The 24,287-nt window shown below is 40.3% G+C and overlaps 1 protein-coding gene across 4 annotated transcripts in view; it reads right to left on the reverse strand.

Annotated features, from left to right (window-relative positions):
* The window catches only part of PLCB4 (phospholipase C beta 4), a 156,388-nt gene extending 142,972 nt beyond the window's left edge, over positions 1–13,416 (reverse strand). For all 4 annotated transcript variants that reach the window (XM_065893070.1, XM_065893069.1, XM_065893068.1 and 1 more), the window contains exon 1: positions 13,333–13,416. In XM_065893070.1, the coding sequence (XP_065749142.1) occupies positions 13,333–13,416 (84 nt within the window). The remainder of the gene's footprint in view (positions 1–13,332) is intronic.
* Positions 13,417–24,287: the final 10,871 nt, after the last annotated feature.

The raw sequence follows: 24,287 nt of genomic DNA on the forward strand, positions 1-24,287 counted from the left end.
GAGTAGGAAGCATACCTCTCACATGTGGGTTTTATGACCTGTTTCAGAGGAGAGGAGGGGAGTAGATGGGAAGGTCAGAGTGACCTTCCTGCTTCTATTGTTTTCTCAAACTCCTTCACCTTAAAATACACAATATACTAAAGGTGCCATATTTGGGGGTGGCATATTCCGAACCCCATCATTTGCAAATGGCAGCCGTTCCAAGATGTCAAGTCATCGTACTGATAGCTGTGATTCCTGTATGTTCTCTTCAACAAGACATCAGTTCTGGAGACTGGCTCTGTCCATGAATACATGTTGGGTCGTAGGCAATTTCTTAACTGATTTAAGCTTCTCTTTCCCCACCTGTATAACGTGGAAAACAATCTCATTTAATCCTCGCAACCATCTGTGGGTTTAAAGAGATGATTGACATCAAGTGCTTAGCACTGTGCCTGGCACCTAGAAGAGCTCAATAAAATCTAATAGGTTCAACTCCTCTGGAAAAAAGAAAAGTCTCTTTTAGTGAACAGTCTTCCCCTGTTTATCTGAATTGCCTGTTTGGGGAGATTAGTTGTAAAGGACTCTAAATGGATTTATTTATTTATTTATTTTTCCTTCTAAGGAAGTCTAAAACTCCTTCCCTTGCCCTATGCCTAGTGGTTCTTAAATTCGAGCTGCATCAGGATCACCCACCCAGAGGGCTCTTAAAACACAGACTGTTGGAGTCCACCTGCAGTTTCCATTCCCAATTCAGTAGGTCTGGGGTGGAGCCTGTTTTTGGCACTTCTAACAAGTTCTGCATGTGCAGCTAAGGCTGCTGCAAGGATCACACTTTGAGAACCGCTGCAGGCTAGCTAGCATGGCATCTTTCAGCTCAGCCTGTGAACGGTTATGTTACCTCAGATGAGGTGTTTAACCATGTTAAGCCTTGATTTTGTAATCTGTAAAATGAGGCTACAAAGACCCACCTAACAACAGGGTTCTTAGGAGGCTTGAATGAAATCATGTCTGTAGAGCATTTACACAATGATACCATTTGTAGAGCACCTGGTGAGGGTTCACAATGGCAGATATTTCTACTGCAAGTGAGGTAGGAGGTAGGTGGGCCCTGGCTGGACAGCTGGTATTTACCAAGTGAAGTAAAATTAGAGCTTTGTTTTCCTTAGACACGCCAAGGACAAAGTTAATGGCAGGAGCTGAGCTCTGCTGGAATAAAGAGATAAGATGACCACTCCTGAGGTCAAGGAGAACTCCCTGGACTGCACATGTGTAGAAAGGCTCCTCCGGGGCCAAAAGGAGGGGGCACCACCCCATAATAGGTGATCTCAAACCTCCCACAGGCCTCTGTGCTGGAATCCATCTTGGCAAAAACACACGCATGCATGTTGGAGAGGGTCCTAGGACAGGTGAGGTGTGGAAAAGAAACGAGATAATTGGCCCAAGGTATACAACGACCTGGAAAAACTGCCCTATATAAATGATTTAACCTCCTCCTTACTGCACTCCTCATTAGTGAGGACGCCCACACCCTTTCTCTTTGGGTGCGCATCTCTGCCTTGCTTCTGCCTTACATAAACAGTCTCCCTGTGTGCTCTCCCACAGGTTGTGCTGTGCTAATAATAATAAATTTTGTACCTGATTTTACAGTTTTTGCCTCCTTGAAACATTCTTGTTTTCAAATGGGGCAACAGCCAGGGCCTCTTTGCTTTTAGCCTTTAGCCCCTGGTGGACTAGTGGCTAGAATTCCTGGTTTACATCCAGGCTACTCAGGTTCAATTTCTGGGCAGGAAACTAAAACCCTGCTTTTCAAGACCACTTGCTGCTGTTTCTCTGAGAACATAAGGACTGAAAAGCATCGTCCCTAAAAAGAACCAAAACCAGTAACAACGAAAACATTTATCATCATTTTTAGAAGCAGGGAATTCATTCACATGAAACTGAGTTTAAAGAAATGCCATTTTCTTACTTGAGAAGGAACTTCAAAATGATTCACTTTAAAATATGCTGTATATTTCATTTGACTGTTCATTTGTTCACACTTGAATGAACTCCATTAATTCAATGGCCAGGCCACATGCATGAACAGAGTGTAATCCCAAACAGAATGCAGCCAGGATGTTCTCTGGGCCCCATCGCCATCAGGCTGGAGATCCACAAGGCTGCACTCATCAACCCTAATTAAAGAATGCCTGACCACAGCCACTGACCTTCTGCTCCCCTGCAGCTATAGACAAGATTTGAAGGAACAGATATTGTACATTTTCCTATTTACACTCAGGTAGAAAAAAGCAATAAAAAACTAGCACTGTCCACCTGAAACTAACATTATACTGTAAATCAACTACATTTCAATTAAAAACAAAAGTTAAAAACAAAAAATAAACAAGCACTGTCATTTTAGCCACTGAATTTTAACCAAATTCTTTAGCATAGCAGTCATACTCCAGAGACCTAAGTAGCTCCTCAGCTAGGTCCTTATATTTGATTTACTCATTATTTATACACTTTCTTTTTGTGTTGTATTGCTTCATTTTGTTTTCACCAGCTCCTTGTAAATTGAACACCCGCCCGGATTTCCTTCTCTAGCTTCCTAGTGGATGCATGTCTATCTTCCCACAAATAAGTCCTTCCTACACCCTTGAATAGCATGAATCTCAAGTATTAGAGTTTTCCATGAGACTGACTCAGACACCATTCCATGGGTGAGATGCTCCTATTCCTCCAGGGAATAGAGTTATCTTCTACCTTTGTGAAGAAATGTAAACCCAAAGAAACCTCACAGAGAGGGAAAAAACATAAAAGTGAGAAGAGTAAGCAGAAACAAGTAAACAAAACTGGAGCATCTTAGACAAGAGTAACTGATTATTCAGCAAAAGCCAATACAGTTATGGAGAAAAGGGAACAAAATTGAGGAAGACTAAACTGAAAATTTAATAATACATTCATAAGGGAAAATGACTGAGCTAAAAGTAATTACCTGAAAGTATCATCATCACCATCCAAACTAATTTGTTATTCATTTCTATGTATCATTATTCGTCTTCTAAGCTAGGTGTCTGCAGACCACAGCCCTGTTTTTGAAAATAAAATTTTCTTGGAACACAGCCCATTCATTCATTTACGGATTGTTGAATGTTCTATGACTGCTTTTATGCTACAAAGTTAAGTAGTTGTGACAGAGACCCTATGGCTTGCAAAACCTAAAATATTTAATATCTGGTCCTTTACAGAAAAAGTGTGTTGACCCCTGTTCTGTGCCTTTTCAATGCAAGATGATTGATTACATAAAGAGTACCTACAATAACCGTGGTTGACTGCAGAGAGGGACACACTCCTTCACCCCTCCCTGAATCTCGCTGCTCGCAAGGTGACTTTGTAGCCCCTCCCAGTGTCCCCACTTACTTTGGTCTACAGCATGCAGCAGAAACTCGGCTGTGTGCAGGAAAGAACAAGCTCCACCTGCTTGCAGGAGGATGACAGACCAGGTGGGGTGGAGATGAGAGGGTCCTGCTAAGACCATCCTAAATCAGCCAGCCCCCAGTTGGACCAGCAAACACTTGAGTGTGCCCATTCCAGCCCAGGTGGCTGACCCACAGATTCAAAGACTACATAAATGGTTGCTGTCCTAAATCACTGAAGGGAATTAGAACGTGCCATCCCAATATATGCCACTTTGCGTATGGATTTTTCTGAGCCGAAGGCAATTGAGAATCAACAAATGCAGAAAGAAACCTGGTCAGAGCTTCCCTTATCTAATTAAAGCAGAAACTTCTGAGAAATAAAGCCTTCCATATAGCCCCCCTCCAGGGTGTTTTGTGGCCATGAAGAAGCAAGTCAGCACCAAGATGTGTCTGTACAAACCTTACTTAAAATAACCCTGATGTTCCATTAGTTTCACCATGTATTTACCATCCCACAATTTTCTGCCCCTAGAAGCCCACTAAGCTCACTAAGGCAGGTGAAAGGACTTGCCCAAGGTCATAACTTGTAAATGTCAGGGTCAAGGCTCAAATCAGAGTCTTTTGTCTTCAAGTGCACTTACTTCCCAGAATTTTGCAAACCATACAGACCTTTCCTTAAACACCTCCTGCTTGGATGACAATGGTCTCTAAACTTTGGGGGTCTGAGAGCACAGATAATGTTATTAGCACTGTTATTTCAATGGGGGGTCTAGAGGAAGGAACAGGCCTGGGCGTTCTTGCAAAACCCCGGCTGATACTAGCTCTTGCAGCTCCGGATTGTTTCAGCGTGATTAAGTGCTCAGGCTCTGGCCACACCTTTCTTACCATATGAGGAAGAGGTCACAAGATGATGAAGAGAGAGGTAACTTAAGGCGGGTGGGTGTAGAATCATAGGATCCTTAGGTGAAATATAATACATACTCTTCAGACCCACCTACCTTCCTAGCTCCCCTTTTCTAGCACAGAGATATTAAGAAAGTTGCCTGTAGAGATACACCAAGTAAAAGCAAGGGCTAAGATTCCAGCTCACCTTCCTTAAATTAAACTTCTGGTGTTCTCTAACCGTACTCTGTACCTCTGGTGTGCGCTTTGCACCCCGCCCCTTACAAATCCATTCTCCGCACAGCTACCAAAGTAACTGTCACCAGAACGTAAACCAGATCATGTCAGTCCCTGTTGAAAATGGCTTCCCATAACACTCAGAAAGAAATCCAAGCTCCCCATCCCGGTCCTGTGACCACTGAGCCTCATACTCAGATGTGCATCCAAGTCTCTTAGAGGACTAGTTAAAACATACACTGCTGGGCCCATTCCCGGAGTTTCTGATTCATCTATGAGATGGGCTGAGAATGTGCATTTCTGATAAAGTTCTAGGTGATGCTGATGATGCTGGTTTGGGGACCACACTTTCAGAACTGCTGCTGTACGCAATGAGGCTTCTGCCTACTTCTCAGACTTCTGTTCATACCATGCCCTTGCTCACGACGCCTACTCCAGCCAGGATGCCAACAGCACCCCTGGGAGTGGAGGATGGAGGAAGGAAGAAAATGCATCCATCTGTTCATCCTCTTGGGTAGTTTACTATGTTTGTCAATTCTCTTTTTGTGCAGTTTATTTTTAACTAAAACTTATGTGATTTCTGTATATGCAAAATGCTTCTGGGGTACAACAGAACATACAATGATAAGGACCGTTCATTTCATGAAGAACCACATAAGCACCATAAATTACCCCTTCTCTGACATTCTCTGTGCCAGCATCAGAACCCACCCAGCTTCCTGGGCTGGAAATCCCAACCTCGTTTTACACTTCTTACTCTCCCTCACCTTCTACATCCACCAGGTTAGAAAATCCTCTAATACATTTCCATCCTCCACCCTTCCTCTTATTTCCCATGTGTCTGAATGACTGTCTATCCAGCCATTCAATCCCTCCTCTACCCTCCCAGACACAACTAATCAGCCAGACCCACTTTCCAGTCATATTCAGACCTCACTCTTTCCTGCTAAAAAATATCCATCGAAGGGTTCCTAGAGCCTTCAGGATCTAGTGCCAATGCTTGGGCTGGAAAGTAAAGCATTTATGGTGGGACACTGCTCATCTCTGCAGCTGCAGCTCCTGCCTTCACCACCTGCCCTCCTACCCCAGACAGACAAGCCATGCCCCCCATCCCACACCCATGCCCTTGCAGGAGCTCGAACTGTCCCCTCATCTTAGCTGTCCTTTGATCCGCTAATGGACTCACCCACCAATACGCAGACCGAAGGGGGCTTGCTCTCTGAGGCCTTCTCGGTCAGTCCCCTGGACCCACTGCCCACCTTGGTCTCCTCACCCCACAAGGGATACAATCTGCCACCTTCCTCATTGCAATGTGACTGTGGGGGGAAAGCAAAGGGGTGAGGGTGGTAGGACATCTGGGGCCACATGCTGAGGGCCTGCAGTATCAAACCAAGACATCTGGATGTAATTTGGTGGACAATAAAGTGATATAACACATTTTTTGTTTTGTTTTAAATGTCCAATTCTAGTAGGGACTGGAGCTTGAAGAAAGCAGGACTCATGGCAAGACAGTGAATAACTGAACTAATTATCCACCAGGTACACGTAGGAATATTGATGGGTTCCTTAGGATAACAACTCAGAAATGGAACTCAATTTAACTCATTTCCCTACTTTCCCTCCTCTCCCTTCCAAATGTGAATCACATTCTTTTTGGTTTTGTGATTGGCTTTAAATAATAGACAGAAGCCTCTATTTCATGCACTGTCAACTAACTATCAACATTTCCTCTCACCGAGAATATTAATCCTCTGGTTTTTCCTCTGTGTCTCCAACTAGCTCTCCTTTCCAAAATCTGTCTGTACCCTTACTTTGCACTGACAAAGTTAATAGATTTTTCATTCTGTTTTGTCAATAGTAATTAAATATTTTGTCTATCATTAGGTTGACTCTAAACATTGAAAGACTAATAAATATGATCAGAATTGTTATCATTATGACGACTCTGTAAGTATCTTTCACTGTAAATACAAATAATGTGCTACAATTCCACTTTCTACTTTTTGAGCTGGATATCCTAACTCTGTGGGTGCAATTGAGTTTAAATCACCCAAAACTGGGAATGAGATAAAAAGATGGCTATGTATCCTTTCCATGTTATATAGGAACGCTGTCTAGAGACCCACCCAAGGATGATTTATTTCTCTAGAAGAATGCCCTTTTGTTTGACTTATTATTTACTGTAGTTTAGGGCCCAGATTTTCTGAAGTTACAGCCATTTTTTGTTCTGTAAGGGATGCATGTGATTTGTGTCTGGTAGAAAAGACAGCCTCAGGGGTTATGGTTTTATTATCCTCCAGGGCAGTAACCGGTTTTGTATCTAATTAACAAAGCTTGTTGCAGCTTTCCTTTCCTCTTTTCCTCCAGTGCTCTTATAACTAGACTTCTCATCCTGCTGGTATCCTCACTGAGGAGCTAAATAAATCTTTCAGTCAAGATACTTTCTATGAGGATGTGTTTTTAGTTTTTTGCAAATTACACTTGTTAAATTATTTGCTTCACCAATGTGCAGCCTGGGGTATGTAGGGTGCCTGGGCCTTTTGGAGCTTCACTGAGTGCCCTACAGTTTGGTTTCAGAGCTACCTTGGAAAGAGGCCAAATTCGGCCTGTCCCACTTGGCCTCACTTCAGCTTTTATCGATGCTGTACTTCCATATTCCTCTGGGATTGGCAGCTACCATAACTGTTTCTGTTTTCCTGGCAGCAGTTGTGAGCATCAAGGGGTTCCGTTTCTGTGTGTGTGCAGGGGAGGGGTTTGGGGATGGTGAGTGGGAGGGGTTAGTAATAAAGACCAAGGCTTCTCCAGAAAAGGACACCAACCCGGCAGCCTGCCTCAGATACAAAATCCCACAGGTGAGGAAAAGGGGCAGCCCAACCCAAGCTGGGATTTGGGATGTGGGGTGGTGGGGGAGGGAAGTCAGCTATAAAACACTCAAATCTCTGCTCTGACTGCCCCTAAGAAGACGTGGCTGATGAAACTGCAGATCCCAGTTAAGTAAACTGAGAGCTCTTTCTGCGTGCTGGGGAAAGAGGATGGTATTTTAAAATCTGGTTGTAATTTAAGCTAATTGTCTAGAAAACTGTGCTGTCCAATAAGAGAGCCACCAGCCACATGTTGTTATGTAAGCTTTAATTAAAATTAATTAAGATAAAACCTCAGTTCCTCAGTCTCACTGGCCACTTTTGCTGTTGTTGTTTTGTTTGTTTGTTTTCCGAATGCCAAACTGAATGAATTTTGCTAAAGAGAAACTCTTGCACTCTAAGAAAAATAAGTGCAGTCTAGATTTTGTGCACAGGTTGGGGAAAAAGCCCTGAGATTACCAACTGTGCATCACAACCCTCTTCACATGTGATAACAGGCAGCCCAGATACAGACCATGTCCATCACTGCAAAGTTCTGCTGGTGACCACTTCTCTAGAAGGACGACAGACCACTTTTCTTTCAAGGGAGAAAGGTCTTTAAAATTTTTGTGTGTTTAAGTATATCCATTGCCCTTCAAAGTTACGCAAAAGCAGAGGTCTCAGGAGAGTCTGGATGGGAGAGTTTCAGCTAGACAAGGAACCACACTGCTCAGGATGAGAAAGGACCAGAATTTCCCATTTTCCTCCTTGGTTTGAGAGGGAGTTGGTTTTTTGTTTTTTTTGTTTTTGTTTCTAATTGGAATAAGAGGCATATGGGAAAAAGAAAAAGGGTGTATTAGAAAAGGATTCTGAGGGAGAGATCAAAAAAGAAAAGAAACAGGAACATGTTTCTTTGTGGAAGAGTGGGGCAAAAAAGAAGGCAATGAGGGAGATACCTGTTGCCCTGCTGACCTCTGAAATTTATTACTCATGATATCTGTTGTCTCCTACTGCATGCCTAATTCTCCTCTGCTGCCACCAAATTTTTAATAAAAGCCTATTTCACACAACATCCTTGTTCCTGAGGTTCAGTGATATAATGGGTTTAGGGAGAGAAATTAGAGCAGGGAACCGTCCTGGGAACAGAGAGGTAAGAAGGCATTGAGGAGCTGAGTGATCACAAGGCAGCTCTAGGCACCTAGGAATTCTAGGAAAGGCTGGGGAGAGCCCTGAATAGCCAGGGGATGGGGTCTTCAGCCCTTTAATAAGGACATGAAAGGCAAGTCAGGATGCCAGTTGAGTTAGAGACATTTGGGCTGCATGGGTTTTAAAAAGCACTGCTGTTTCCCTCCTCTGTGATAGGAAAATGTCTAAAGATTTTTACACCACTTGTTGTACCACTTAGGAAATGAAATATATTTTTCATGTAAGTAACTTAAAAGTCAAGTAAAGTTAGATAAAAACAGCTTTTGAAGTGGCAGGAGAATACAATCAGAGGCTACAATGAAAGGCTGCAGTTCCTGAAATTTTGGGCTACCTCAGAAGAAATCTCTCAGCAGAAATAATAAAATAATGCTTAAATACAGTTGCACTAGTTGCATTTATTGGCAAAATAATACATCTTTTTAAAACAGTGGTTAGTAAATGCCATTTTTTTCTGACCTAGTGAATGCTCACCCACTGATTAAAACACTTCCCTGCCTTCTTTAAACCAATACATGGAACACAATTTAATGTTTACCTGATCCTTCAGACTGTCATGATAATGTTAGTTGCCATATGGTGCTGAAGGCGTTTATGCCCCTTCACAAATGGTCCCTTTGCCGTGGCACTTTTGGGATGATCAGGTTGTGTTTTCTCTAATTCCTGTCCCTCCCACTTGCTGTCAGCTGTCATTTCTCCCTGCTGTTCATGCAAAACACTGTAGAAACAAATCTTCTCTGCTTATATTTGGTGCCTTGAAAATTTTAATGGCCGTGACTCTAAAGAACTAAATCTTACAGAATAGGGAAATACAGTTGAGCCTTGAACAACGTGAGGTTTTAGGGCTGCCAACCCCAGTGCAGTTGAAAATATGAATATAACTTTTACAGTCAACCCTCCGTATCCGTGGTTCCGCATCCGATGATTCAGCCAACTGAGGATTGTGTGGTACTGTGATAGGTATTTACTGAAAAAAATCCATATAAAAGTGGACCATGCAGTTGAAACCTGTGTTATTCAAAGGTCAGCTGTAATAAAAACAACTCGCTACAGCCCCATATGAAACACTATTTGGCTTTCTGGTTTGAAAATTAATAAAGGGAAACCTTACTAAAATGGAGTCAGGAGGCCAGAAGGAGAAGCTCGCACAAGGTACCACTGGACATCAACTATGGGAAGAATTGTCAGTTACAGACCCCAGAGAAGAATCATCAATAGGAAAGAATCATCAATTACAGGCCCCCAAAAGGAAAAGATGTGCATGGCATCTCCCACAAGATACTGACTAGCCCAGCAACTCAGCCCCTGAGTAACCCACCAGCTCCCTGAACTCACACTTTTCTCCAATGGATTTTTGTTCAAAACAATCCCTCCTGACTTCCTCCTTTTTCTCTCTGCAATAATATTCCCCTCCTCTGTTCTATGAACTTGTCTATGGCTTTTGCTATAGCTTGCTTGTCCTGAATTGCAACTCCTCTGCTATTCCTAAATAAACCCATTTTTGCTGATAAAATAACTTTTATTTTTAAGGTCAACACCAGTTTGATATGTTTTATGAAGAGGCATTATTTACTTTATGAAGCTGAAAATTTTTCGCTTATAATCCTAGTAAAATAGCACTTAAGAAAGTTGAAAGCTTAGCGAGATTGTATTTCATACTTGTTAAGATTTCTTTCCTAGCTTTACCTCATTTTCAGAGGAACCTGGAAGAAAAGTAAATGCCTTTAGAAGTGCAAGTCATCAGTATTTTCTAAATATAAGTGAGTTATGATGATTAATAACCAAAAAAATCATGAGAAATAAAAATGATTCAATGATGATAAACTTCTAGTTCATCAAATCACAGTTCACTTTATCAAAAAATAGTACTCTTTCTCTAACTGGTTTCTGCTTATATGACAGCAGAAGAGATACTCAGCCAGTGATTACATTTAATCTCTTCAAAATGACCTTCTCTGAGGAACTGGAAGCCAGGAAGTATTTTTTAATTATCCTATAGATTTCCAGAGCCTGGGAAACTGCCTCAGAAAACCGCAAATCTTTTGGGATACTCTAGCAGATTCAGGGAGAGATGTCACTTGCCAGCTTATAATGAAGGGCAATGGCCATCATCATGGTGGCGCTGGTACTCAACCTAGACCTGACTTACCTGGGAGAAAAGGCTTGGAAATGCCTCTAAGTTAGCCCTTGGCCTTCTTGCCAATTTGTGTAAAGTGGACAAAAGTAGTCAAGTGCACTTAATTGCATTCGGCTTGAACTCTCAAATTGTTGATATTGACAATTTTTAATTTAAAAGATGAAAATTAGATATGATTTACTCTAATATTTTGAATGTGTTGAAGTACAGCTTTCCACACAGGTCTCAAGGACCTCTCACCATTTCAATTATCAAGAAAATGAACAAACTATAATAAAACCAAACTTAGTTGGAATCAATTGTATCTAAAATCCCCCCTTTTTTTTTAACAACATCTTTATTTGAGTATAATTGCTTTACTATGGTGTGTTAGTTTCTGTTTTATAACAAGGTGAATCAGTTATACATATATCCCCATATCTCCTCTCTCTTGCGTCTCGCTCCCATCCTCTCTATCCCACCCCTCTAGGTGGTCACAAAGCACCAAGCTGATCTCCCTGTGCTATGTGGCTGCTTCCCACTAGCTATCTATTTACATTTGGTAGTGTATATATGTCCATGCCGCTCTCTCACTTCATCCCAGCTTACCCTTCCCCCTCCCTCTGTCCTCAATTCCATTCTCTATGTCTGCGTCTTTATTCCTGTCCTCCCCCTAGCTTCTTCAGAACCATTTTTTTTATTCCATATATATGTGTTAGCATATGGTATTTATTTTTCTCTTTCTGATTTACTTCACTCTGTATGACAGAATCTAGGTCCATCCACCTCACTACAAATAACTCAATTTTGTTTCTTTTTATGGCTGAGTAATATTCCATTGTATATATGTGCCACATCTTCTTTATCCATTCATCTGTCAATGGACACTTAGGTTGCTTCCATGTCCTTTAAAATCCCTTTTGATACTAGATATTTACAGTGAATTTGGCAATTGTAGGCATTCTGCTAGTCCCTGGAGAGAAAAAGATAAGTAAAATATGGTCCTTGACCTCAAGAAACTCAGAGTATACTAGGGAAGACAAAAACATTAAATGAAATGTGAGTGCAGTGTAGTATGTGCAAGGGTAGTTTAGTGGTATCACAAAGGAGTGATCAATTCTTATCAAATGGGTCAAGGGAGATATCAAAGAGTAAAGATTTCTCATCTGGGTTCTGAAGGATAAATAGGAGTTTTCCAGTCAAACAAGGAGGGATAAGTGTCTTTCAGGAAAAGGTAACAGTAAGCACAAAACATGAAATAGAATAGTTTATTGGGGGAATTTTAAGCATATTCTTAGGGTTAAAGCAGAGAGTGTTTGTAGAAAATTGGTGGGAAATGAGGCTGTAGAATTAGGCAGGAGCCAAATTATGGAAGACCTTGTATTTCATTCTGATGAGTCATCTTTATCCTATAAAAGGGAGTCATGGAAGCATTTTAAATAGAGGAAGAAGAGGTTCTGATTTGTATTTTCAAGATTACTCTATGATGACAACTATGGAAGAGGAAAAACAATTAGAAAAAAGACTAGAAGAAAACCGCAAAAGAGTTAACAGTGGTTGCCTCCAGGTGGTAGAAAATTGTTTTGTTTCTTCTTATAGCAGAATGCTGTTCTTTCAGGGAAGCAATAAAGTTTCAGTAGCATAGATAGCTGTCACCACAATACTTTAATTCAATATGAAGAATACTAACTACATTTGGGTCCATCCTTTGCCTTTCTCAATTCTGTTTACACAAAACAACTATGGTATAAATCTAGAGAGTATTATGGTACATATTTTGGAAAAAACAAGTCAACCAGTTAATGAGTTGTGTCAACCCACAGACCTCACGAAAAGGCCTGATGATCTGAACCCCTGGGAGGCCACCACAATGAGCCACATACATTCCACTGATTTTGAAGGGAACCAACTCTGACTCTGCATGAAGTCTGAACAAGTTTTGCATCTTACTTCGCCTTAGAGGCAACAGAGTATCATCACACACCCCTCCACAAGTCATCTCAAATTCAAGTAAACTCTAAGGAAAACAACATGTTAACAATGCAAAGGAGGCTTCCACTCTCCATCCTAAACCTTCTGAACAGACTGGTGGCCCCAAGCCCCTGGTTTCTAGAAAGTCTGGAGCCATCACTACCTTGCAAGGGCACAGGCAATAAATAATAGAAGCAGAGGCACGCAAAGCTTTGGTCAAGCTGATGTGTATAAATGAGACGAGCAATGCACGTGGCCAGCACAAAGTCCAATCACTACTACATTTATGACAAATAGAAAGTGTTATGAGGAAAGCCTGACTAAAGCACTTCGTTAAGCACTCCGTGAAACTCATCTGTAAAACAAGCATAATAATGGCAACAATCTTATAAGGTTATTATAAGGAATTGAACAAATAATACACAGGAAGTGCTTAGAAAGTTGTCTGGCACACAGTAAGCACATAATAATTTATAGTATCAACATTATTATTATATCTGGCACAGGGAGAGTGCTCAGTAAATTATAGTATCATTATCATTATTATTATATCTCATAACTTTCACTCTTTCCAACTATTCCAACTTATAAATCTCCAGGATATTCTTACTTATATCAAAGACTATTTACTCAATACTGTGATTAAAATGAAATAATTATAAGAATGTTTGGAGAGAAATGGTTAATAATGCTTCTTTACCTCTTCATATCTGTCAAAAACTGCTCCTTCTTGCAAAAACGAAGGAACTTCCTTCTGCCAATTAAATTCATAAGGTTTGGCCATGATTATATTTAAGACCTGAAAATGAAAAAGGGTATCTCATTAGTGAACACAATTAAAAAACAAGTGAAAATCAAAGGTTAATCATTTGATATTTACGTGTTTGCAAAAGCTTTTCTTCATACACATGGACTAAGTCCATAAATTGTCTTTTTTTTTTTCCTTCTTCCCTTCATCTGACCCTGAATTCCCTTCTCCTGGTTGTTTGGTGATCATTTGGTGATTGTTTGGGAAGCTTCCCCCTTCCTCTTCAAATCCTATAAAATAATTGTGTATGTATAAAATCTGATGTCATCAGATAAAAGAAAGAAACCACACACCTAAACCTACATACAGCAGAGGACTGCTGCAAAGAGCGAGAGGTTCTACAAGCCTCCACTACAAGGTGAACTCACGGCCAGGGGGAGTTGACAGGTGATGGGGTTGTAGAATCAAGTAGGAGTAGCTGTAATTTTTATTTCTCTTGGTCCTGTCTTTAGCCCTCTCTCACCCCCTCCTCCCTTGGGCCATGCAGTGAACAACAGAATGTCTGCTTTGTAGCATAGGCAGTGAGTATGACATTGAAGGGAGACTGGCATTGTCCAGAGTGGCTGCCTACACTTAGGAAGAACTGGATGTTCCTTTTACCCACCCTTCTTAGCATCCTGCACCATGGTGTGCATGCAATAGCTATAAACAGGGCATCTTAAATGAAAAGGATCACCAATAAGAATCACCAAATGTTTGAGCAATGCAAAGAACATGGAAGGCAGACACCAAACACAGTAAATAGAAGAACTTACACCTAAGAAAGCAGAGTTAACAGGACAAACAGAATCTGACTTTGACTTAAGGATGGCTGATATCCTCAGAGGGAGGAAAGAGAGCATTCTCTTCCCCAAACACAATTAACTACAGATTCTAGAAATTTTAAAAAGATTGTTGTAGTCAAACTCCTAATAAATAGGTGACCTGCACTGTAAAGAGAATTCATATGAAGTGCTGAGCCAAGGAATTATCACAGAATGCAACACAAAAAGAAACAGAAAGCATGACTGAAAAATTAAGAGAGATGGAAAATGGAAACAGAAGATTCAAAAACCACCTTATAGAAGGATGTCTTCTATTAGAAGGAGAGAAAGTAAAGCCAATGGAAAAATGGGAACAATTAAAGGAATAGTAGAAAAACATTTCTGAAATCTGAAGATTTGTGCTCTCAGTGTGAAAAAATCCAGTGATGCAGTAGGTATAAATGGGGGAAAAAGATACACACACCTAAACATTCCTTGAGGTGACTAAGAACAAGCAATATGAAGAGAAGTTATGAAATTTCTCAGAGATGTATAGAGAGAAGACAATTTAGAATTGAATGGCAATCAGCATGGAATCAGGCACACCATCAGAGTATTACACATGAGAAGACAGCAGAGCAATAACTGCAAAGTTTTGAGGGAAAGTAACTGTGGACTAGAAACTCTGTGACCAATGGAATAATGGTTTAATTGTTAGGAGAAGATATATTTACAGACTTTCAAGGTATCAAAAGCGTTTAATAATCTACTCTGAAAGAGTTAATGTATTATATATTCTGTCAAGAAGAAAAAGAAATCTAGAAAAATAAGAGATATGGGAAGTAAGGCTGGCAGGAAGGAAGGGGAAAGGAAGGAGAAAGGAAGGAAGAAAGAAGGGAAGAAAGAAAGAAGAAAAAAGTTTAAAAAAGACAAATTTTACTCTTAAGTCTTATGTATTATACAAAAAGAAGAAGATATAGAAATTACAACCTAGCATCCAAATTCCAGATTATATCAACACAGGTAGGTGCTGGAGGGAAGGAAATATGGAACAAAGGGAGGTAAAAAAACATTTTAGGGAGTGCAATATAGGTAGTTAAAACTCTAGATATTGGCAGAAAAATAGAAGATCAATTATGAGTGTTAAAAATTTAAGAATTTTCCTAATAGAAAATTTTAAATGGAAAGTATAACTTGCAAATAAATGAGGGAAAAAATAGAATGAAGAAATGTGAGCCTCCTTTAAAAAGGAAACAGATAAAAGATGTGGGAAGGGAGAGGGAAAAAAGAAGAACACACAATAACTGGAAAACACAAAGTAAAATGACAATGTATTTACTAACTGTAATAAATATGATTTGGCTAAATCCATTTATAAAAGACAGAGGCTTTCAAATTAGGTAACATTATAGTTGTTTACCAGAAATATTTATAAAATAAAAATTATATAGGAAGTTTGAAAATGAAGGGATGAAAAGAAGATATAATAGGCACATGCTGGGAAAGGACCAGATGTAACACTAATAATGTTAGACAAAATAGACTTCAAGGAAAAAAAGCAAGAGACAGTGATAAGTCATATTAAGAGAAGGGGTGATCAAAGTTTCTCAAGTCATTAACATTAGATATGTGACCACACAGCATCAAAACATAGATTGAAAAACTGAAAATACAAAGAGAAACAGGCAAAGTCACAAACATATTAGGAGATAATGATTCTCAGAAATTAATGGAAGAATATTGAGGATTTGAAAATCATACAAATTTAACCAAGACAATTTAAATGACTCAAGTTAACATAATTTAAATATATTACTTAATGAGTTTAGCCCCCCCCACACACATATATCTTTCCTTCATTCTCTGTTTGTACCCGGCTTCCCCAAACACATATAACAATCTCAAAATCTGATCATGATGAGGCCACAGAGAAAATCTCAGTACTTTTCAAGAGTCAGAAATTACAGTGGCCATGCTTACTGACCATGACTAGGCCAACTTATAAATTAATAACAGAGTGTGTAAAACCTACACACATAGGAATTAAACATAAACATACATACTTCTAAATAATTCTTGATTTGAGCAGAATAGTCAAAGCAGAAATTATAAACTTCTTAGAAATGAAAGATGGGAGTACTATATATACATTAAAACCTAACCCCAAATAATAAAACAATGACTGGTAAAAGTTAATTATTTTCTGAATATGCATATATTAGACAAAATTTGGCAGGTATTGGGGAGAGAGACAGAGTGAGAGTTGGGGTAGGAAGGAGGATGAGGAAGAACCGTAAACTCACAATATCCATGATGAAAGGTGGAGTGTAAATACAGAGAGAAGGTGAACACCGTAAGAGATACTATGTATAACTTTAACCAAAATATTTGAAAACTTAAAGTGGATGTTTTTCAAAGTTAAAATAAATTTGGCTCAACAAATGAGCAGAACGCTTAAACAGACCAGTAATCTTGGGAGAAATTGAAAAAATAGTAAAAGATTAGGCCCAGATGATTTTACAGGTGAGTTCTACCAAATCTTCTAGGAAAAGGTAAATCCTGTGTACCTACATTTTTCTAGGACATAAAAAAATAAAATAAAATAATAAAATAAAGCTACTACCCAACTCATTTCACAAGTGTCTTGTCAGACTCTGACAATGACACCACAAAGGGTTAATAAGAAACCAACCAACCAACCAACCCTAGAGCTTATTCTCACAGAGAAAAACCTCTGCTAAAATATAAACCAATCTATTCCAGAAAGTTCTGAAAGAATAATTTGGGATGTTTCCACACTGAAAACAATCAATGTGATTCACTAAGGAGCAAAGTCTAATACATGTACACATTACAAGGTGATGTGAAGCTGAACGTGAAAAGTTTCTAACACATACCATTAAATGAAAACCACGTTTTTGCAGCAAGCCATGTAGTAATATGGAATAGGAACAGTGTGACACCATTTACCTAAATACACAGCCACAGAATGACATGAACTGTGTAGTAAACACACACACACACACACAAGGCAAAACTATATATTTTTCTAGGTAAATATTCATGCATATAAATACATTATTAAAAAGTTTGGAAAGAACCTTGCAAATTTATGACTCTGCTTACTTCTGGGGAGGGAACAAAGCTTGGGGCTGAAAGTCAAGGTATCTTTCATGTTATCTCTGTCCTGGACTTTTTTATTATGGGAACATATTCCTGCATTCATGTGCTGCTTGTGTAAATAAAAAATAATGCAAATTTCAAAAAGGAAAAAAAAGAAGTTGAAATCACACAGATAGGCAGACGCATGAATCTTTAGTCCCAAATAATTTAAAGCAGACGAAGAGCACATTAGGTCACGTTTCAAGATAGTTTCTTCACAATGGCAGCCACTGGTGTTTGAAGGAGGAACTCATCCAATATTTACTACTGACCAGGCTAAAAACTGATCAAAGCATGAAGGGCATTCTAACCAGCCCAGACTGAGGCAGGAAGCAGCCCTCTATTCATCAGTACCAAGGCCTCCCATGGAAAGCCAAGGCAGACAAGCCATGCCAGTGGGAGAAGAGAGTCCATCTGTGAGTAGGCTGGTCCATGTCTCAGTCTCCCACAATGGCTGTGACTGGGTCTCTCTTCCTCTCTCTCTCTGCTTCTCTGTTCCTCTTCATCTGCCTCTCTCTGTGTCTTTCCATGCCCATTTCTCAGTGTCCACAAACACAGCCCCTCCACCCCAGGCAGTGTCAAAGCAAGCTTCTAGTGCAGTGATGTGCATTTCTGCCTTCTATGTCATAAAACAGATCTGCAGAGAAAAAAGGACCTGCAGACCCGCCTCAGGCTATCATGGACGTGTTGTTCAGTGACCTATAATAAGGTGAGTCAACTACAGGGACCTAAGTGTTAGCATTAAAGAAGGATGAAGAAACAACACGGTGGCTTCCCCGGTGGGCCACATAAAGTCCTCTCCTCTGCAGGACTTTATGTGTTCTATGATCTTTCCACTCCTGCCAACCATCCCTTTCAATATTTCCTTTGGTTTTATTGTAAAGGGAATAGCAACAAGGGGCTTGCAATATGAAATGCTCACACCAAAAATGAAATTAAAAGACAGCTTACATCAACTTGTATCATCTTTCATTGGCTTAACTCCGGTTCTCCCAGGATCAAAAGGACACACGGCAGACGTCCTCAGTACATGATGTTTCTCCGATTTCACTACTATCCTTACTACTAAAATATTCATGTCTCCCTTGGGTACCAATTTCATCATAATGGTCTAATTATGTGAAGGATGTTTGTGGGAGCTAATGCAAAGTGGAGGGTAATTGTGACCTTAATCTCTAAAATGGTTGACAGTGGAGGTAGGAGCTCATCTCACTGCTTACTTTTCCTGAGCTTTGGATTTCTGAACAAGTTAGACGGCATTTCAGAAAAATGACATTGGAGTATCCTGAATTTTCCCAGTTTTAAACAGGATTTGGGGGGAGGGGGACTGCTCCTTGAATTGTCTCAGAAATACTTCCTCAGGTCTGGCATTAGGGGCAGCGACTGGCTTATTTTATGTAGATGGTACAACTATGACCTGCAGACCAGAAAACATTGGCCCAGCCAGTCATGTTTAATAGCAGTTTGATCCAGGTAATTGATTATTAAACAGGAATAAATGAGGTATGTGTCACAATCCAACTGACTCCAGAAAAAGTTAAAAGGACAAACAGTTACTTCTTTTAAAAGTCAGGGAGCGGGGAACTGGCCACTCTGTTTGCAATGATCTCAAAGCTCCACCCACAGCTAACTGGTAAAAAACCAAAAAACAAACAAAAAACAAAACGCTTTCACTGCCATGGCAAAGGCTCCTCTCCTCAAATTCCCTGGCTGGCCTTCTAAGGTCTCATTTACAAGATACTTCATGGTTCAGTTGTCTCCTGGAAGAACATTACCTCACCCCACAGAGCCCACAGGAAAGTGTCCTTCTTAAGGAACACGGGAAGTAAAGGAGAATTTACACAAAGAATGGATATAGAACTCGGTACTTTTTCCAGAGTAAACACCTTGAGTGACTACTGGAGGGAGGCCAGTGGGCTTTTAAATAGTCTCCTTGTTTCTAAATGCTTATGCAACTGAAATGGATTAGCTGTTACATTGGCTACAGAGGAAAAACTCCCAGGGTTGCAGGGAGGGGACAAGAAAGAGAGAGGGAGTCCCTAGAAGACCTCATTTCAGAACAAGTGGCAAAAAGCTCCTTCTAAAGATGATGAGGGACCGAAAGCGTTAGTGGGGAGGACCACCAGGGAGCTCAGGTCAGCTGTGGGGATCCAAATACTCAAGGAGGATGTGCCCATCAGCCAAGAAGATGGCTTTCCATCCACTCACCCATTCAGTTGGGGTGAACCGAGGAAGGGCAGCTCTTTGTTTGCTGGTCTGCTCTGCCCCGCATCTTTAAATCTGCTGTCTAGAAGGTGGTCTTCAAAGCTTACCAGACTACCTATCCCAGATATGCTAGCTCAATTATGGAGTCAACTCTTCTCCCCAGGCCAGTTGGGTCAAAACTTCGGCAAATAATTTTTTATCTCTGGACCTATGCCTCACGTTCTGGTAGAGAGCAGACAGAGAGATGTACATGAGATCAGGTATATTTAAGGTCCTGGGTATTGCAGGCTGAATCACGTCCCCCAAAAGATACCTATATCCTAATATCTGAAACCTATAGGCATTACCTTATATAGCAAAAAAGGACTTTGCAGATGTGATTAAGTTAAGGATCTTGAAGATGGGGAGATTCTCTTAGATCTTCCCAGGGTGTCCTAAATGCTATCACAAGTGTCCTTGTAAAAGGGAGGCGGGGAGATTTGACACAGACGAAAGGGGAGGCAATGTGACCACTGAGGCAGAGATTGGAGTGATGCAGCCACAACTCAAGGAGTGTTGGCAGTCACCAGAAGCTGGAAGAGGCAAGACATGGGTTCTTCCCTCCAGCCTGGCGGACGTGTGGTCTTGCAGACACCTTGATTTCAGACTTCTGGCCTCCAGAACTATGAGAGAATAAACTTCTGTTGCTTTCAGCCACTAGTTTGTGGTAACTTTTTTAACAGCAGCTCAAGGAAACAAATACAGTGGGCCCTCTGAAGCTGGGCATAGCAAGTTGCCAAATCAATCTGAAAAGGAGAAAGGACAGCTCTGCCTTGAGGGATAGGCATTCAACATGTGTTTGTTCAACTGAATCAAAGAAAGACAGAAAGAAAAGTAGAATAGAATTTCATCTAGAAATGAACTCAGATAACTCCTGTCCTTCTATTCCAATGCCCCTTTGAAAAGTAATTTCTACAGTATATCTTTCCCCTGGATCCAAATGCCATTTAACAATTTTGCACCTCAGCAATAAATACGAACTTTAAATAAACCCTGCAGCTTCCCCCAAGCCAACCAAGACATTCTCCACTTTTTGTTTCTATTTGTGAACAAATGAATTCGTCTGAAAAAGCATTTGCTTCCACTTGATAACACAGCTTTCAAGTAAACAAACAGGCACCATGGCTCAGTTATGGATTTTCTTAAGTGAAACTTTTACCTTCCACCTTACAACAAAAAAGTTCCATAAAGAATTAATCCCTTCCCTATCCAACCATATAAATCCCATTAAACCAAATAACCCATGGCCTTAAATGACCCCATGTTGAGAACAACCAACATTGTTTCCCAGAACACAGAGAGTTGGGATAAAAATTCCACTGACAAAAAAGTCAATTAGTTGACTCCATCAAGCACATTTCAACGTCCTGCTCCTCAATCTTTAAATAAGGTAATCCTTATATTTCTAGAAACAGAAGTACAGCTACAGCAGATCATCCAGAGCCTTTAAATAAATGGCTTTACTTCCAGTAAGAATTTAATTTGACACTGATAAATTGCATCATTAATGACAACTTCTCCACTTGCTAAAAATAACTCCATTTTTATCAAGCCATTAAATAACCTTTTTAAAAAGCATATAAAGGGTGCAGGACTAAGAAAATGATAATAGGTAATGTGCAGGGTTGGAGGTAAGGGCATTCTTGTATAGTTTGATGAAAAAGAATTTTGCAATACATTTCTATAGCCTTGAAAATGTATACAAAATCTATGTACAAAGATACTTTCTCACTGCTGTGCTGTTTATGGGGAATAGCACTGCTGTGCTATTTAAGTCATCTTTATATGAACAACAGTAAGCAATTGGTTACATATATGATAGTATTTAAATATTCTGTGCCCATTAAAAATAATGCTTTCAATGAATAGTTCTTTGCTGAACAAGAGCAAATTTAGAATAGTTTCTAAAAATATTCACAACTCTTGGCAAGCAAATACAAATGTTCTCGATATATTATTAAGCAAGTAAAAAAGCTGGTTACAAAATTGTTTGCAAGTATGATCCAAATTTTTGTGTGTTATGTACACATTCCTTACACACACACAAACACACACACACACTTTTTAATAGAGGAAAAAGACAAGAAAAATATAAACCAAAATATTGTACAAACAGTAGTTACATTGTGGTGACATAATTTTAGGTGATTTTTATTTTTTTAATACTTTCTGTATTTACAGTGACTATAATTTTTATATTCAAGAAAAATGTTGTTGAAAGTAAAGAGAAGATGACATTAAAATTATTTTTTTCACATAAATCAATTTCTATGTCCACGTTTTCCACCAGAATTCCTGGCAAGAACAAATACCAGGATGAGACTAATACATAAAGCTCTAAAATGTTCTTTTCCTCTCAAGATTTAAAATCTTGACTGTACATCAGGAGCCTCACACACACCAGTTATAACTGATTCTTAGGAAGGAATTACTTAATAATACTGCCTAAACCTTGGGTATTAACTCTGAAACTTCTAGTATACTTATATTTAGAAATAAAACAGATTATGGTGGTGCTGGATTTAGTCTTTAAGGAATTCTGAACTAAAGAAACCTAAGGCCTTTGCCATGATTCATCTATTAAATTCATAATAAATACATAATAAGTATATTTATTTATTAATAAAGCACCACTTGATTCAAAATAATTTCCTGGAATTTATAAAAGACACAAATTAAATAGGAATAAAATTAAAACAACAAACATCTACTCTTTGACTCTGTCTCCCCTGGCCAATATTAATCATACTTAAGAGGTAAACATAATATTCTAAAAACTTAATCATTACAAAATAGATGAATAAAAATAGTAAAATGATTTCCCTTTATAAATTTATTAGGTATAATTATGATTATATTACAGGGTTCATTATATCAGAATTTTACAAAACATGTCTAAAAGATGCTTGATTATCCGGGATATTTAGGATCAGCTTCATTTGAAGATACTGAACAACTGTTAACATATAATTCAGTCTGTAATGACCAGTTTTTAAAGAAATTAGAATATGATGAAGTATATAGTTTCCCAAGAAAAGAACTGATTTATTTCAAAACAGTGTTTGGCTGTTCGTGTCTGCCTGCAGCAATTCCCTTGGAAATGACTTGTGGGTATACATGCCAGCCTTCCAAGATCCTCTTGAACAAGTTAAGTGGCAGAAATTGTGTTAAAAGTAATTGTCTATGACTATGGTTCTCTGACCTGATAGTGCCTTGCTATTCCCCTCTTCCCTCTCAGTTAAGTTTCTCTGAAGGACTCAGGTAGAGACCCGGGTTTAGGGACCAATATTGTTGAAGAAGGATTCCATGTCAAACGTTCAGAGCAGCAAGTATGAAGCCTTCTGAGGTTCCATTTCCTCAATACTTAGTAAGTCCTTGGCTTAACAGTATTATGGGGAGACACCTTCAAGATGGTGGAAGAGTAAGATGTGGAGATCACCTTCCTCCCCAGAAATACATCAGAAATACATCTACATGTGGAAGAACTCCTGCAGAACACCTACTGAATGCTGGCAGAAGACCTCAGACCTCCCAAAAGGCACGTACCTGGGTAGGGCAAAAGAAAAAAGAAAAAACAGAGACAAAAGAATAGGGACGGGACCTGCACCTCTGGGAGGGAGCTGTGAAGGAGGCAAAGTTTCCACACAGTAGGAAGCCCCTTCACTGGTGGAGATGGCAGGGTGGGGGCCGGGGGGGGGGAAGCTTCAGAGCCACGGGGGAGAGGGCAGCAACAGGGGTGCAGAGGGCAAAGCGGAGAGATTCCTGCACAGAGGAACGGTGCTGACCAGCACTCACCAGCCCGAGAGGCTTGTCTGCTCACCTGCTGGGGCGGGTGGGGGTTGGAAGCTGAGGCTCCAGCTTCGGACGTCAGACCCCAGGGACAGGACTGGGGTTGGCTGCGTGAACACAGCCTGAAGGGGGCTGGTGCGACACAGCTAGCCAGGAGGGAGTCCAGGAAAAAGTCTGGACCTGCCTAAGAGGCAAGAGACCATTGTTTCACGGTGCCTGAGGAGAGAGGATTCAGAGCACTGCCTAAACGAGCTCCAGAGTTGGGAGTGAGCCGCGGCTAACAGCGTGGACATCAGAGACGGGCATGAGACGCTAAAACTGCTGCTGCAGCCACCAAGAAGCCTGTGTGCAAGCACAGGTCACTATCCACACCTCTCCTCCCGGGAGCCTGTGCAGCCCGCCACTGCCAGGGTCCTGTGATACAGGGATAACTTCCCTGGGAGAACACACGGCACCCCTCAGGCTGCTGCAAGTTTACGCTGGCCTCTGCCGCTGCACGCTCGCCCCACATTGTGTACCCCTCCCTCTTCCAAACCTGAGTGAGCCAGAGCCCTTTAATCAGCTGCTAATTTAACCCTGTCCTGTCTGAGCGAAGAACAGACGGCCTCAGGCAACCTACAGGCAGAGGCAGGGCCAAATCCAAAGATGAACGAACCCCAGGAGCTGTGCGAACAAAGAAGAGAAAGGGAAATCTCTCCCAGCAGCCTCAGGAGCAGCAGATTAAATCTCCACAATCAACTTGATGTACCTTGCAACTGTGGAATACCTGAATAGACAATGCATAATCCCAAAATTGAGGCAGTGGCTTTGGGAGCAATAATATATATATAATTTTTTTTTCCTTTTTCTCTTTTTGTGAGTGTGTATTTGTATGCTTCTTTGTGTGATTTTGTCTGTATAGCTTTGCTT

This window comes from Phocoena phocoena, chromosome 15 (genome assembly GCF_963924675.1).
Source record: "Phocoena phocoena chromosome 15, mPhoPho1.1, whole genome shotgun sequence".
NCBI lineage: Eukaryota > Metazoa > Chordata > Mammalia > Artiodactyla > Phocoenidae > Phocoena > Phocoena phocoena.